Below are 17,902 nucleotides of genomic sequence, written 5' to 3'. Positions count from 1 at the left end.
TACTAATGGACTCATTAATATATCCAGAGCCATTTCAGATACAACATTTAAAACGAGGAATTGTTTTCCTAATGCTCTGCTCATTAAGCAGGCTGTGGACTTTCAATCTAACCCTATTAATAACTTATCTCAATTAAACAACCACAGAACAGCGCCACATTAGCACATTATCTCGTCTCTCCTGATTATGCATTAACTGATGGGCTCCAGCGACTCAAAGCTGCGTAATGGTTGCCTTGACGAGCAGCAGCCAAAACAAGTCCTTGAGTGCCATTTCTCCCCCCATTCTTCTCCATTACACACAGCAGCTCTGGAGCCAGAGCTGGGGGCATGTTTACGGGAGTAATGGATTGTCTCGGAGTAAAAGTGAGCGTCCTCTGGCTATTGATCCAAGAGATTGTCAGATCATGAGCGAATGCTGGGAAGCTGGAGGCGTGCGCTGAGGATTCTGGTCTGTCCAGGCCGTCTGGGCTCCTGGATGTCCGGAGGTGGTCAGGGAGGCTGGAGGCTGCAGCAGACTGACTGGAACCAGCGCTGCTGCCCAGGCGACCGATACAATGACTTCCTAATGGGCTCCGTTTCCCTCCTAAACTGATTACGTATGTGGAAAGCCTGACCACTTCCGGTTCGAAAAGGCGACTTAAAAGAACAAAATCAGCGAGTTTGAAGAGGCGTCAACTGGAGCTGCTGTTTTATAAATGAGCTCAGGTTGTGATCAGGGGCGGACTGGGAAGGAAAAGCGGCCCGGGACTGACCCGATTTCAGCTGATCGGTTGGACAATAATGGTGTGTTCACAAAAACGTGCTTCAAAGTTTGATGTGATGTTTTGCGTGTCAGACGCATCAAAATCGCTCAAGTCGGCGTTGAGAGGAGGCGCCTTCGTATGGGTTCTCCACCATGTCCTGCATATTTCATCTAAATAAATATGTTTATTTAATGTTCATCATTTTTGCTGGACACATTTGCATAACTCAAATGCAGAGAAATATTTTCAAATAGTAAAAGTTATAACTTGGCCGACATTCCAACTTCCTCGCTGATCCTCTTTCAAGTAAAGTCCTTTCCATTTCTCTCTCTGTGGTCATAACTTGATTGGTCATAAATTATAGGACGAGCGCAAACAGCAGCAATTAATTTATCCTGCATAGTTTTTTTTTGTTTTGTTTTTGCTGAGATCACTTTGGAAAATGCACCACTATATGCCAGTTGATATTCTGCGTTGAGCGACGAAAGTTCAAACTTTTCAACTCCACCGTTGGACGAGCGTCCAACACTTGAAATCGCGACGCAACCTGGACGTGCCTCCATATAGCCTTTGAATGTAAACCAGACGCACTTGGAGCTCAAAATCTATTTGTTGTGAACGCACCGTAAATCAGTAACAATATACATCGCAGTAGAAACGTGACCGATATCAATAGATAAAACTTCTGATAGAATATTCAATAAATTCAATGAACTCAGGGACAGGACTGGATAAGCCACTGCTGCTTCCTGCTCCCTTTTGGACCAGCTTTTGTTTTGTTTTACATAATATTTTGTTGGTAAATTTAAGTTACTAATGGTTTTTCAGCATATATTTATTTTGTATATGTCTATGTATTCTTTTTAACTATTTGAAATACATAAATAGATAAATAAAAATAACTCGGATCCTGAACTACACAGCATTCTTTGGGACATAGGAAGAGGAAAGACGTTCAGTCTCTCACTGCCAGCTAAGCAAAGCTGGGGGAATCAACTGACTCACTCACTCTTTGGTTACCTAGCAACTCACTCACTCTTTGGTTACCTAGCAACCTGTTGAGTAACTGGAACAGTAGCAGTTAAAAGTTTCTCTACTGTGCCTCAGAAGTACTTACAAGTAAAAGTAAAAAACAGAGTGGAGTGGAAACTGTGTGTAAAGATCACATCAGTAGTTTGGCTGCATTTCAGATACTTGAAAGTAAAAACTAAGCCATAATTATCAATACCTACCAATATAAAATGCTTACGTCGTGATAAATTTTTCAGCCATATTGCAAAATCTGACTGCAACTAAAATTTAAGTATTTGTGGAAAACGTCCGCTCTCGGCTTTGTACTTGACAGTAGATGAAAGAAAACTAGTCTGAATCATTGGCTCAAAGTGGGAACAAACTGTCCTCAAGATGGACACCAATTAACGCGTAGCGGACACGAAACCTGCTGCTAAAGCACAACCTGGTGAAGGAGCCAGAAGACCAGCACACCATCCAGATTCTACCATGACTTATTCATTATTTTGTAAAATCATGTCTCATGTAACACATAGCATCCAGACAGCTGAGTTTCCCCTACAACAGTGACATTACAGAGCTCTCTCTCACTGCGGCGAAGCCTAAAGCCCTGCTGGACATTTGGCAGCCAAAGACTCCCGAGAGACTCTGGCAAAAGAGCAGAACATCTCATGATGTCAGTGGACCTGTCAAAGCAATCTGTTTTCCTCCGCCAAGGGTTAGAGGCCAGGATGTTGAGGCACGCAGGCAGGGACACACACACACACATACACAGGCAGACACACACACACACACACACAGGACGAGTGTTGATGCTGTGCCTTTGGGCAATTCCACCTGTGCTCTCCATTTCTTCCTCAGAGTCTCTGTTTATCTTTCCTGATTATCTGTAATACTTTCTGTGTGCTTTTCTTTTCATCTGTTTCCTGGTTGTGATTTTAATGCAAGTTATTATCCAGCATTGAATCCATACTTGGCTGAAATGATGTTCTGATGTGAGATTAAAGTAAAAACATTAAAAAAAGAAACAGTGTTAGCATATAAAACCAAAATAAAGAGATTAATTTAATTTAAAAACAATCACTATTTCTCAAGTAAACTTGTATTGTTGATAATTGATAATTAAGAATAACATATGATTTGGAAAACATAAGAAAAAGTCCCAAACTTATTGTTATTATACAATGGGGTGTTCAACGTGCGGCTCAGGGGCCATACGCAGCCCGTGGAATAATGATGTGAGGCCACAGCTCAAGAATGATACAAACAGATTTTTCTTTTATGAGCCATGCAAATATCTAAATATCTAAACTAACTTCCAATTAACTTCTCAGTGCAAGTTTGTTTCATATCAATAACTGCTTAATATTGTTTAAAATGAAGTACTATTTCCACTGGCAGATTATTTTACCAATAAGACATTTTGCTATAATTGAAATAATCTGAAAATGGTACTTTTTTCCCATATTGAGGAATTATTAACTTAAAACAAACTCTTATTTCTTGCTGATAATTTACTTTTAAGTTATTTTTTTCTTATTTCAAGTGTATTTAGATAGTTGGGCTAAAAACTAGTGTTTTTGCAGTGTATGCCCACAAAAGGCAACTTTTTACTAAAAAACAAAAAACAAAACAATAATTAACCTTTGCTTTATACAACAAAATAAAACATTTCACTGAACAAAGTAGCAAACATTTCAGAAAGTTAGCTGAAATGCCAAAGTCTCAGAACTATAGAAACCCCACCAGTAAAATTTACTCATATTCTAAAGTAATTATACTAATCATTATAATATGTGATTGCATAGATGCTCGAGTCTTGTTCTTTTAGCATTTAACAATACCTTTGTTTTAACAGTTAGTTGCTCGTCAGTCAACAAGAGGCAACTCAGCAGGGGAAGTAATTATTCTGTTTTGTGACATTATTACCAACAGAACCATGCAGCTCTATAGAGGACGTCAACTTGTGGTATTAGGTGATCATTTAGACATAAATGACATTTTCTTTGTGCGTAGAAACCTGAAATTGCTCCTAATGTGGAGTCACCCATGGCATCGACATTGTGTTCATATTCAAAGAGAAAATGAGACTTTGGTGGACTTTAAGAGGGATATTAGACATCCAGTCGCCTCTTTGAATAAGAAAATCACATTATTCACTTTGTCTTAACCTTTATCACATCTCTCAAGCTTGGAGCCTCTGAGGGAGAAATCACCGACAGGAAATTATATATATGTATATGTATATAAAGAGCTAATCTGACCTTCACCAGAGGTAGAAAAAAAAGAGCAGAAGAGGAAGAGCGAGGGAAGAATGGAGGGGACGTTTAAGGAGAATTTGCCCTCGCAGAGAGCAGCAGCCCGAGGAGAGGACTCGGATAATGAGAGCTCTCAGTTCCCCACACGCTCCAGAAAAACATCTGATTCACAGAGAAAAAAGCTCAAAGGAAGGACAGGAGTTACCGCGAGCTCCACGAGGCTTTAGAGTTAAGGAGCTTCATTTCAATACATATTCTGCAGGAAAAAAGATTTAAAGTATTCATCCCTCATGCCCAGCGGGATATGCGCAATTTGTCATCCATCGCTGGATAGAAAAGTGAAATAAAATCCAGTTTACATCAGTTTAACAAGATCAGCTACACTTTTTTTTTTAAAGAATCTTTCTTGTTTCCTTGCTCATGATTAGCCATAGCATGAAGATGTTTCCTATCTGATGTATCAGGAGACTCAGTTCAGCCAGGGGCCAATATGGCAACATTTGTCACATTTTCATCTGCTGTGGTTCACCTTAAAGGGGCAGAATTACGTAAAGGCAACTTTCTTAGCCCCGCCTTCGAGGTGCAGCTCCTTCAGACTAGTCAGCAGAAATCAGCAAACATCTGGTGAAACATCTGCTAAACCTATTATAGAAGCGACTTCTCAGTGAAACGCTGGTAATGTTTTTAATGGTTTCATAGAGGAGCCGTGTTGGGACAACTTCCTGAAGGAGGAGTTTCAGAAAGAGCAGCAGTAAAGAGACAGAGCCCCAATTTCAACGTGTTAAACACTGAAGTAAAATTTATTTTAAGTCATATTTCATTAAAAGCATTTCTACAACAAATAAAGTAAACAATTAATTGATTGTGCTATAAAATTACACTTTGTGCCAGGAATACAAACGATATTTTCCCTTTCACACGCCACTGCGTCAAACGATCTAAATTAAAAGAAAAAACTGTTCCCCTCCTTGCCTGAGGTGGCGCTGCATGAAGAACCGAAGAACCACTGAAGGAAGACGTGTGTGGCACTGTGTCAGAGGAAGACATGAGCACAACTTCCTTCTTTGCAAAATGTAAACAAAAATGGAGTGGCGTCAGATTTTATCGGCTGTAGGATTTTCTTTTGTCTTTGGTAAAAGAGCAGGAACCATTTCTAATGCTGGCGCCAGACATGTATGTTTGTTTTGGTTGCATTTACCCAGAATGCTCTGCGCTTTAGTCCGCTTCCTGTTTCTGGAGTGGCCTCCGGTTTGCATTCGAACTGCGCCAGAGTTCACTTCAACTAAACCGACACCTGGATTTTCAGGTCAGAGTTCACCTTTTTGGTCTGCATCAGAGTTTTATTACGCATTCACACTAACGAACTAGAGTTTGATTGAAGCGGACTAAACAGGGCCAGCATGAATGCACCCTTAACATTTATGGAATTTTAAAAATATAATTTTCATTTTGTTTAAATTGTAATTGTGTTGTTTTATTTGACAGATAAACTCCTGGAAAGTTTGCTTGAAAATATTACTGTGTAAAATAAATCCATTTATTGAGTAATTAAACAGATTCAGACATTTTCAAGATGCTTGCTAGTCCTACATGGAGAGACTCTCTCTGTAGGAGCTTTTACAGTCATTTATTGATTTGCCTTCTTGTTATGAAACAGACTCTAGGCTGTGAAATGAAGTGCTACTCGATCGGCGTGAACATTTTCCCTTCATTTGTTCGCGGCGCAGCGAAGGCTACCGATCTTCACGTCAGCAAACTTTAGATGATCAAGTGTAAAAAGACAGATATGCAGTTTAGCAAAGCGCTCCGATCGGAGTGTTTCCTTTCATGAAGCGGTGAGAAATAATTTATTAAGATGCCTGCAGTAAAGGAAGCGAGGACTGCTGGAGCAAAACAAGAAGACTTCCTTCATTTACTGCCCCGAGGCCACAGATTTCTACAGACACCAGCACACTGGGGCCTGGAAAACAAATTCAGACAATTATCCCGAAAGTCTGCAGCCAAGAAAGTCAGAGCCACTCTTGTTAAATGGAAGATTAATAAAAAAATAAACACTTCAATAACAACGTGATCCATGAATATGGAATTATTATTCTCACAATTATTTATACATGACAAACCTCCTGCAGACTTTTTTTTTTTAAATATGAAAAAAAAAAACAGTGGCAGACGAGGAACAGCAAAGCTGATTAATTTCCCTAAAGTTGACTCTGTCTCCTGATTCAAATGAGACTCTGTTACAGTAAATGAAGCGTACGCAGTGAGCCTGTGTCTACATTCACAGATTAGCACCACATTCTCAAAAAAGCACTTTCCATGAGCTCCGTCAGCTGTGTAATTCAAGTAATTTAAGTTGCTATTAAAAGTGATGATTTCACAAGTCAGTAATAGCATATTTACTGGCATCAGGCTGTTACTGGAAACCCTGAAATGTTTACAGGCGTGAAATTTAATACAAAAGCTTCTTTTTTTTTGGTTTAATCAATTAAAAGAGGAGCAGAGAGATGACGGCTTAGCAGGTTCCAATCTTTAGTGAGTTAATTTTACAGATCTAGCAGCACCTCTTCCCACAAAAAGCACAATGTAAGACATCTTAATTAAACAACAAACTGCAATTTTCTTTCAAATTGGAGTTTGAATTCTAGAAATTAGCCAGATGTTCAGTTTTTAATCCCAATTTTTTACTAGATTAGAGAACTACTGCATCAAGTTGAGAATACTGCATTGAAAAACGCATGCTGACTTTTGTTCCTGGATTTATCTTCAACCTTCAGTACAATAAAACCTGAAATCTGGTACATTAATTTTTAATTCAGTTCAACATCGGTTCTGGTTTCACAGCCTCTTTAATGCACATGTTTGATCTTTTCCATCATGTATTTACTTTTAATTCACCAAATCACTCAAAACGACTTTTTAATTTACTTTTTGTTTAATTCTGTATTTTTTTTTTATACTCGAATCCGTAAAACAGGCAGTGGAATGGCCTGTTAGCATGATTAAACTGAGTAAAAGGCGGTCTCATTGTGGTCATTATTTAAATAAATTAATTTTCCGAACATAAAATGTTGCCGTTCTATTAAAAGTTTGAGTAAATAAATCGGCGATGCATTTTGAGGCTCTCTGGGGAAAATAAGCTTTGCTTGCAACCAGAAGGAGTTTGTGTGCGGCGTTCACAACGGCTTTAGTTATTTTTACCGACGTCTTTTGGCTTCAATCAGGCATCGTTACCTTAACTAAGAGAGTAACTCTTAGGCCTGGGCGCTTAAATTTTACTGTATTTTAATTTAAATTTTAACATATAGCATGTTATAATGTTATTCCCTCATCAAAAACATATCTGGGTGTTGTTTTGACTCTTCACAAACATTTGAGAAATCTTTTCATCTCCCAAGGCAACCATTCAGTCCTTCCCTGACACTCCTCCAATCAGCTCCTTCAGACTAGCCAGAGGCAATTAGCATCAGTTGGACATGTGCATCGGCTGAGCTCATTATAGGAGCTACTTCTCATTGAATTGCTGGTAAAAACTTTGTTAAAGGAGCAACGTTGTCATGACTTCCTGAAGGAGGAGTTTCAGAAACAGTAGTTACTTTTAAAGAGACATAGTCCCAATTTCAAGACGTTAAATTACAAAGTCAAACTTCTTTTAAGTCATGTTTGATATACAGAGCATTTTTATAACAACTGAAGGTAACAGTTACTTGATTGTGCAATAAAATGGCACCGTGTGTCCGGAAAACACGTATTTAAAAAAAACAGCCAATGGTCGATAAATTCATCAAATCGCCCAACCTTACTTCCTATAATTAAAAACAACTGATGGAAGAACTCCTTTGTACCCACAGCAGTCAGTGTTTGTGAGCTGTGGCTGTTTTTAACATGCTGTTCTAAACCAGAGATCAGGCCAGAAACCTGGGAGTAGTGATGGACTCTGACCTGAACCTTCAGAGCCACATAAAGACAGTTACAAAGGCGGCCTTCTTTCACCTGAAGAACATCTCCAGGATTAGAGGACTGATGCCTCAGAAAGACATAGAGAAACTCATCCATGCATTTATCTTTAGTCACACTGATTACTGCAAAAGTGTATCAAACAGCTGCAGCTGATCCAGAACGCTGCTGCTGGAGTTCTGACTAAAACCAGGAAGATAGAGCACATCAACCCAGTTCCTACACTGGCTCCCTGTAGCTCAGAGAATAGACTTTAAAATACTGTTGTTTGTTTATTAAAGATCTGCTGTCGTATCAACCATCCCCAGAACCAGAACCAAACACGGAGAAGCAGCATTCAGCTTCTATGCACCACAAATCTGGAACAAACTTCCAGAAAACTGCAAAACAGCTGAAACACAGAGTTCCTTTAAATCCAGACTAAAACCCCAGCTGTTTAGAGTTTCTTCTGAATCATAATAAATGAAACACTGACCAACATTTTGATGTGCAACAGTGGCACTTGACAAAATGTAACACTTCTACTGTTGACTGTGTTCTATGACTTCGTATTTTATTATTTTTTTATGATGTAAAGCACTTTGAACTTTGTTTTTGCTGAAATATGCTATACAAATAAACTTGATTGATCGACTGTGTGTTTGAAATCGCCCTGAAGTGAAAACACCAAGTGTAAATTAAGAAATCTGGAAAAGACTCCCACTGTTCTCAGTATTCCACCTGTAAGTTCAGAGTTTCATCTGCATTCCTCCTGCTGTTTCCTATCCTGCCGTGCATAATAGATGGGTCTAAATGTGCAGAAACAAAGCACATTTAGAGGAACATCAGCTCTAGTCACGTATAGGAAATATGTGCTGCTCATTATGTCCTCCTGCTCAGGATGTAGTTGGCGAGCTGCTCATCAAACGGCTCTAACTCTAACCAAACTGTACCCTGATGCTCTGAGGGCTTTGTTGTTGGAATATCGGTTTCTGTTTGGAGAGTCTCAGCCCGCCTCTGATGATTATAAGCAATAAGTGATCCTGAGCCTCTGCCGTCCCTGTGGCAAAAACGACGGTGAGGGAAATCTAATTATTTCCCTGCCATGGCCCAGCAAGCCTTAAAGGTTAATCACTGTCCATTGAGCTAATTCTGGCTGGGTACACTGGAGTAATTACAACGCCTCGCTCTCTTGACGACACGGTGCTTTTACCCTTTTGTGTACCTTCCTGACTCCAGATCCTCTCATTTCAGATGGATTTTTTTCTCTCTAGTGGCCATGTTTCATGTTCTTCCTGATGCCAAGTGCACACATTAATTACCTCTTCATTTAAAGCTTTAGTATGCAACTACTGTGAAAAAATATTCATTTTACATATTTGTTTAAACTAGGGGTCTGCAACCTTCACAGTCTCGATTACTTTCTCCCAGTGCTAACTAGGAACAACCAATCAGAGCCAGGAGGCGGGTCTTAGCGCTGTCAATCAACCTCGCATGCGCCTGCTCCTTCCCCCTGATAGCAGATTGTTGTGAATGCTAGGCTAGTTAGCTAAGCCACTGATGATGGTGGGTAAATGGTTTTGACGTGAAGGTAAATTGTTTTTCCATTATTAGCACATTTAGCAGAGTACATGAGGGTGATTGGCAGCGCTAAGACCCGCCTCCTGGTTCTGATTGGTTATTTTTGTTACATTTGCAATAGTAGCATAGAGAGGAAGTGGAGTAGATTGATGACATACTGTCATGACAAATATGTAAAAAACATTTCTCCAAGTTGCATATTGAACCTTTAAATGATCATATTCTAACCTCCGTTAATATGACCATTCATATTTGTTAGCATCCCAGAGAGGGTTTTTCGATAAGGTTTTTTTTGTCTTTCTGTGAACGTCTGAGTTTTTCTCAGATAATTTCTGTTCACAGCTTTCAGGTGAGACTGAGTGAAGGGTTGTCCAGCGTCTGTGCGTCTCGCCCATTAATGGCTGGAGATAGACATTAGAGACTCCTTTGAGAGGGCAGGCGGCTACTAATGCCACATCTCTGCAAATCTAAAGAATTAGGTTTTTTAACTAATCTACTTTGTAAAACAGCTCAAGCTCAGTGAGACTGGATGGAGAGTGTCTGAAAAGGATCTTAAAGGTAACTCTATTCAGCTTCCTTGAACAGATTAGAATCGGACCCTAGGCTTTACAAAACATGTTCATTAAATTTTTTGCTCAAAATCATTCTTAGGTAATGACAATTTAGTCTGTTCAGTTCAGGATGAGCTTTTTGGGGCCTCCTGTCACTTTAAATCCAAATAAGCTGCTGCTGGCCACGCCCCTCAAACTCAACATTTACACCAACATAAAAATGGCTGCAAGATGCACAATTATACAACCATACATCACTGAAAAGCAGAAGAAGACTCGCTAAGACAACCAACAAGAATGCAGCAAGTGGTTTCTGAATAGTAAGTCAACAACAAGACACTTGTCTTTTCCAGCAGCCATTGTAAAACCAGCTGACCAAACATGCTGGAGCTCTGAGTGGGTTGCCAGGTGACGGGATGGGCTGGGGTTGCTAGGTAACAGCACAGTGCCCGCCAATTTCAACTTAGCAATTATGAGATTTTTAAAAAGGCCTGTTTTCCAGACATCAAAAAACTTAACTTATTGCTAAAAAAAAAAAAAGTGGCTGTTTCTAGAAGCAGTTGAAACCCAAATGCAAGTACAAAAATTTTTAGATCACAAGAAACCAACAATAACTCAAAAATAGCTAAACAATTAGCTTTTCCTGAGCTAATGGTTTAGTTTTACCATTATTTCAAGATAAAGCTATTTTTGTAGAGACAACAGGTCATCATTACTACAGAAAGATAATTTATTTTATATTATTATTGGAGAAGGATTCATATTAATTTTTACACTATAATTATCAAGAGGTGTTAAGAAAATGTTGGCTTTAGTAGCTTGTCTGACTTGAGCGCACTTCAGAGCACCCATAAAGTTTCAGTCACCTCAGCATGCTGACAGCTTGAAGCTAACAGTGAACCTCTGGGCTTAAACTACTTTCTGCTTACTTCAGTTGATTTCTTTCTGACCACACAGCATGCTATTAAAATTTCACTCTCAGTGAGTCAGTCAGTATTAATATGAAAAATAAAAAATAAAATGGTCACATCTAAGCACAGCTAACATACTCATGTTGACAAAGTAAATGCAAAACTCCACCGTATTGCAATGTATATGTTCATAGTAAGACCAAAATAAAGTATTTGTTTTTCAATATGCCAATTTCCATTTTAGTTTCTTAGGTTGGTTTTCTCAGATTAATTACTGTTTTATGCTTGTATGTTTAATCCTGACAGACATGTTTCAAAATGGCTCAGCTTTTTAAAGATAATCACAGATAATTTAATCACAGAATTTGTTTTATGTTAGTGCCAGATTTCTTAATGTGTCTAATTACACTATAATCAAAGGCCATATCCGAGATTTGAAGGTAAAATGAGTCAACTAATGAAAATAGAAAGATAATCCATCCATGCAAACAAATCCAGAGACAAATCGAAGCTTTTCACACCTCCAGATTTTCTCCATTTCGTCGTCGTCGTCCAATATTTTTGGCACCCATCTCACCAATTGTACCATTTCTTTTCCTCTTCTTTTTCTTCATTACCTCATCACCATTCATCCGTTGCCACTTTTTCACTTCATTCGTTTCCTTCCCTGTTCCTCTTCAAACTGCGTACCACTGCGTCTCTCTTTATTAACAACGAAATGAAGTTTGCCTTGGAGCCATTTCATCTCCTTCCAAGTTTTGTCTGATCTCTGCCAAAAGAACAAAAATCTAAGGGAGGAACCGTTTCTTACTTTTGAACATTTAGACTCGAGATTGAAACATGCAAATTAAAAACTAATCAACAAAGTCATAGAGCACGTTTGTTTGCTTTGTTCACTCTATGGCTCCATTCTTACTTGTAATTAATTTGTATTTTATTCAAAATAATGTAAGAAAAAAAAAAAGAGATGCTCTTTGATTTTCTTCCTTTTGATTTTGCCTTTACAATTCTACAGTTTTCTGCTTTGTCAAACTTCAGGCTTCTCAGTGAGTATCCCCAAGGCTCAGATATGCTCTAAAAGGCAGTGTCCTGCTGAGACGGGTGGGCTGTCTGCTCCCATATCATCAATGCAGAAGAAAGGCGATGAAGAGCAGGGATGATGAAGCAAGAAAAAGAGACAAAAAAGGGAAGAAAGGCCTGGGATGCTGAGGGTAGCCTTTAGCGAGTCTCATCACTCAGCTAAATGCCCTCTCTTGTTCCTCCTCTCACTTTCTATTTTCACCTCGCTGAGGGAATAAAAACCCGAGAGCCTGCTTCATTTCACTCCAAATGTTTTCCAAGAATCTGGAACCCTGGAATTTGTTCCTCGGCCCCTGCAGCAGCCCCGTTTCTCAGAGTCTGTGCAGATGGGTGTGAAGGAACAAGCGGCGCTGAGGCGGGCTGCTGCTGGTGGTTGGCGAAGGAAAGCTGCTGGATTTGCTGAGCGAGAAACAAGACAGGCTGAGCTTCACAGGGTGGAAAGGAGAGAACAAGGAGAACATGAAGCATGCTACTGGAATAGCTGGGACTATTGTTGTTTGGTGGAACAAAGTTTGTGCAGCGATGATGAATGATGGGCCTCCCCATATATTATCATACGAAACCAGAGCCAGCCCAAGACACATGCGACCTAAGCAGGCTGCTTAGGGCCTCCATGCCACAAGGGGGCACCCAAGAGCACCAAACTAGTATGATAAAAGTATATATATGTATATATATTTAATACAACATTGAACAATAAATGTTATTATACATAGAAACCTATTTCTATTAATTTTATAGTTGTTGCACAAATAATGGTTTATCTCTTCCTGTTTGCAGTTGGCCATTGTTGGAGAAATGCAAGATATTACATTTGTAAACTTATTTACTGTAAATGTATTGTCCATCAGTTGGTGTTTCTTTCAAATAGTTGAAATAATATGAAATAATAATAATATATAATATATGAAATAATAATAATATATAAATGAATACCACTCTGGGCAAGGGGTGGGCTATATGGACTTTTATCACAATATTTGACAGTACTACTCTAATAACGATAAAAGTGAGAACTTTTTACCACCATTTTTAGATTTTTTTTTTTACAATTAATTGGACTTTATTGTGACAATGAAATCAACATTTTTATAAAAATGTATAAAAATCCTGAAAAATCACATACGGTATCTTTCTAGTAAAAGATAATATCTGTAAATTCCCTATGTAATGCTATGGGCAGGCCCCAAATACATAGTTGTCAGTATGTGGTTGATTGTGACACACTGCTTCAGTTTAAGGTATAGTATATGGCTGAAAATGATTCGCTTCTTTTTGTTTTAAATATGTTAAATACAGTCAAACTGGTGGTGTGACCTTCTCGGTTTTATCCAGTTTCCTACCGAGTTGTACTCATTTTCTCCTTTCATTTGTTTTGTTTTATTTTTAAGAAGCTATGAGGCACGTTGGCAAAACCTTAAACTGCTGCTGCACAAGTTACTCAGCAGGTAGTTGCTAGGTAACCACAACTTACTCAAAGGTTGTTGCTAGGTAACCAAAGAGTGAGCAGAGCAGCTAATGCTTTCCTCTGCCGACAGCCCCCAGAATGCTGTGCGTTTCTGGATCAAAGTTCAGTGAAAATGCTATTGGATAAATTATTGATTGATTACGTGTCGACAGTGATTATTGATTTATCACTGTCGACAGATTAAATACCTCATTTCACAACTACCCTCAGTAAAAGACCTAACAAAGGTTGGAAGCACTAACCTATACAGGAGCACCTCAGTAAATTCAAGTATCTTTGAAAATGTTATTTTCACAAGGCTAAGCACTGTGAAAAGAGTCATAAATTGTGTTTTCTTCATTAGGTTGATGAGTCAAAGTAAACCAACTAAAACCCAAGTTTTAGTTGGTTTAAAATGTAGTAACAAAAGCGCTGCAGTAAAACTGAAAACTTTAGTAATTGCATCTGATGGACCACACAAAGAGAAGCATTGTCCTGGAAAAACAGAAAACTAAATGAACAGGAGCTGCTTGATTCACTGGGAACATCATCTGCTTTGTTGCCACTGATTTCAACTTTGGCAGCTCAGCTATTTACCTGTGTGAGGCTTTTAGTTTGGCTATACATGAATTAAAAAAGGCTCATCAAAAGATTTAATTAACATAATGGATTACCACTGCTGTTATACGTGCATAAATTGTAAACAGAGCCTCTGCATATTTTGAGGCTGAATTGATCCTTGCTGCCTTTGATTAATGCTACAAAGTCACAAAAGAGGCATCTGTATTCTGAACATCGACGGCACAAAAGTATATTTATGACAAAAAATAAACACAGTGAGGTAGCAAATAAAATCGGTCACTCTCAAATATTTAGCTTATTTTGTTGAGATATGAGGAAAAGGTCACAGTATCTCAGCAGAGATGACTAACCTAGACTAATGGGTTCAAGACAATTAAATAAGGAAGCACAACAAACATCTAATTCATTCATTAGACATTTTGTTGCCTTCTTAGGCCCGTTTAAAACACACGTGCAACACCACTTCATAACCAACACAACTGATATGGGGTCATAGCAATGACCCCATATCACCATTATTTAATCTCACAATATCCTATGATAAATGGACCGATCAATATTCCCTCCCCTCGGCATGCTGGATGCTGGAAACTGAAACTAGCTTCATTTGCATAGATCTTAAAATTGTTGCGCATATTGGAATTATGAAAATGATTTTGCCTAATGGAGACACGGTAATTTTAAAATCAGGTTTTTGCGATAGGATGAGTTGGTTTTGCAGCCATTTCAAAATTGGTGTTTTTCACAAAACTGGAATGGAAACTCTTTGGTATCGCAGCAGTTTGCATAAAGCAGCAACGTGCTTATAGGCACTGGCCTACTTCAATGATTCACAGTTGACTCCATCATTCAAAAGTGTTGAACCCATTGCTCTTCTGCAATCACGGACAACAATCAGACCTGTCATAATAAACCAACTAATCAATTTCAATCATTTCCATCATTTATCATTTTTCTTTTTTCTCTCTCTCTGTACCAAAGTTTGATCTTCAGTTTGATGCTTTGGTCTCAACTAGTCCTTTTTTTAAGGTCTATTTTGACAGAGAAGTCATCATTTTATTTGTTGTTTCTGCTTTATTTGTTTATTTTGGATATTTAAAATATCTTCCAGTTCCAGTGCTAAATATTAATTAGAATTTAAGGTTTATTTATCTTTGAGCATTGTATTACTTGAAAATGGTCTCAACAACAATATTATCGTTTATTGCAATAACTTCTGGGGAAATTTATCGTTCAGCAAAATTTGTTATGGCAGGCATAACTAGTTTCCCAAAATGCAACATTTATTTGTAGTCATTCCTAATTACAAGTCGCTTGTCGTTACAATGCCTCAATAAGACGCTAATGTTAACTGATGGTTGATGATGAGAGCTATTGCCGTGGCTGAAATATGATTATGTTTACATCCATAATTTTACTGATTTATTCCATAAGCAAACTTCTTCAAGTATGATTGTAATTACATTTATTTAATGGAAACGCCACGATTGCGAAGTTGTGTTTCTCAGACGTTAGCAGAATATCAAGAAAGGTTTTGCTACCGACAGCTTGACGTACTTTCAGATTCTTTTGGTTAATAACTAGCTGACCTAGTGGTGACACAACACAATAAGATTTCTGTCTTAGTCGACTGACAAATATATAAATATGTCCAGTGTTTAAAGCAAGCTGCTTCCAGTTCCTGCCGATATCCAGCAACTTCACACGGCTGTTGGAGAGATCTGGACCAAAAACCGCCAATCAATTTCATGAACGCTAACAGGTGGGTTGCACTGAGTGAGTGGTAATCAAACCAGATACCAACTGGTTCTCTGATCCCCCAATAAAGCAAAACTGCTAATTTCACAATGACCTTTTATTGTCACACACCTGTGCTACAATCAGGGCGTCTAATCAGCATCTTTGCATGGCACACCTGTGAGGTGGGATGGATTATCTCAGCAAAGAAGAAGTGCTCACCAACACAGATGTGTGAACAATATTTGAGAGAAAATAGGTCTACTGTGTGTAGAGAAAAAGGTTTGGATGTTTGAGTTCAGCTCATGACAAAATGGGAGCAAAAACAAAAGTGGTGCGCTTACATTTCAGCTCGGCGTCTACAGCCTTGGACCTCTTGCACACTCATGAATACATTAGCTGCATCTGTTACGTCTATCTGGAACAACCATCTGGAACAACCTTGCGGCGTATCTCAGCAGATATCAGCATATTCAGGTACTATCTCTGCTTGCGACATGAGAAACCGACAAGTTCAGAGTCAGCAGAGTTGGGACCTGCAGCTACAGGAGCTCATCACGAGTAAAAGTAAATCTATATGGAGACGTAACTAACAACAAGCCATCGTCATCTGGACTCCGTGGCTTGTGAGCAGAGCAGCTGAGGAAAATGTTTCTGCAAGACTCTTTTGTTGCATAATCATTTTCTGATTCATCATTTCCTCCAGGCTTTGAAATATGCAGCGATTGCCATGGCGACAGATGGCTCGTGAATAATGAATGATTGGTATATTTATTAGAATGTTTGTTATTGGATATTTTTCCACCTAGAAGAAACTAGGTTCTCAGCAACGGCAGCAGGGTGTGTAATGCAGGTAGACGTCTCAATGTGATATCTGGATGCTGAAAAGTTTACCTTGTGTGAGGAGCTGGAGCGTCCTGACTTCCTCGCGGACACGAAGCTGCAGGACTTGCTGCAGGATGTGCTGCCTCTGGGCTTCGTGGATAATCCCCATTCGCTCCAGCTTTCTGTCTGTTAGTCTCATGAGGGCCCGTCCTGAAAATAGACGAGCGAAAAAAAAAATTTAAAAACATAAAACACAAGGCTTAAGGATCCAAGCCAGAGGGAGTTTAGCAAACACCGCTTCAGATGTAAAATGAAGTATTTACGTCCGCCGAAGAGGAAACTCACAAGGTGCTGCGGGTGAATTGAACACAAATTGGACTTTATAAGGGTAGATTAATAAAAACAGACGTCTCTTCACCGTCGTGCGGCCATCAATCTGAATTGTCCAATTAAGCTCAGCAGAACCATATGTGAAGCAGATCCTTCTTTGCATAAATATCAGAACAGTACATCCCTGGAGCAAGAATCCCCAACAGCTCTTTAGTTAATTGCAAATCCTTGTATTAAATACATAATTTAATCATCCAATCGGCTTCTATGAAGAGGACTTGGGCTACTAATAAAAAGTCTTGTAGAATATTGTGTGATTATTAGTCCTTGTTATGAGTGTTTTCGCAACATGGCGAATGGTAAGCAGATAGGATAATATAGGGTAATTACTAAGCAAAATGCTCGTTTTGCTCTTGTGGCCCCGACGGCTGCTTTGACAAGATGCTGCCACCAATTAGCGCCACGGTTGGTTGGAGAAAAGTCCTTAAAATCGCCAGGAAGTTAAAGCGATTGCTCAGTTCATGAACTGGAAATCTGTGTAGTTGTTAATGGCAGCAAGTATGCAGCTCCAGGTTTTCATCTCAGCTTAAAGAAACAAGTTCTTGCTGAAAAAATGTGCTAATGGGGTCCAGGGTCTTAAACCTTAGTTTCTACTGAAGTACTGAACAATGGAAGACTTTTATCTAGAATCTGGAAAACTACAATTTCTTATTCACTTTGCAAATATTCAATCAGAAATTGCACAAACGTCCAACTGAAAGTTAGGAAGTGGAGTTAAAGTTTTCTCATGACATTTTGTGGTACAATTAATTACTTCTTTGTTTAGGTAGCTGTATAGCATAGACATAATATAAGAGTAGACCCCGCATTGGTCGCTCCGGCGCAGGAAATACGGCGGCCATCTTGGAGC

The 17,902-nt window shown here is 38.9% G+C and overlaps 1 protein-coding gene across 4 annotated transcripts in view; it reads right to left on the bottom strand.

The window, feature by feature from the left end:
* The window catches only part of samd12 (sterile alpha motif domain containing 12), a 110,295-nt gene that overhangs the window by 47,421 nt on the left and 44,972 nt on the right, over positions 1-17,902 (bottom strand). For 2 of the 4 annotated variants that reach the window (XM_016663517.1, XM_016663516.1), the window contains exons 4-5: positions 16,732-16,872; positions 12,292-12,470 (exon numbers count right to left, since the gene is read on the bottom strand). In XM_016663517.1, coding sequence (XP_016519003.1) covers positions 12,307-12,470; positions 16,732-16,872 — 305 coding nt within the window. In that variant the 3' untranslated portion in view covers positions 12,292-12,306. Of the gene's footprint in view, positions 1-12,291; positions 12,471-16,731; positions 16,873-17,902 lie in introns of those variants that run through there. The other 2 variants (XM_007577041.2, XM_016663518.1) reach the window with 1 other exon arrangement.

Source organism: Poecilia formosa, unplaced genomic scaffold (assembly GCF_000485575.1).
Source record: "Poecilia formosa unplaced genomic scaffold, Poecilia_formosa-5.1.2 Scaffold426, whole genome shotgun sequence".
Lineage (NCBI taxonomy): Eukaryota > Metazoa > Chordata > Actinopteri > Cyprinodontiformes > Poeciliidae > Poecilia > Poecilia formosa.
This window is presented reverse-complemented; position numbering and strand designations above follow the sequence as displayed.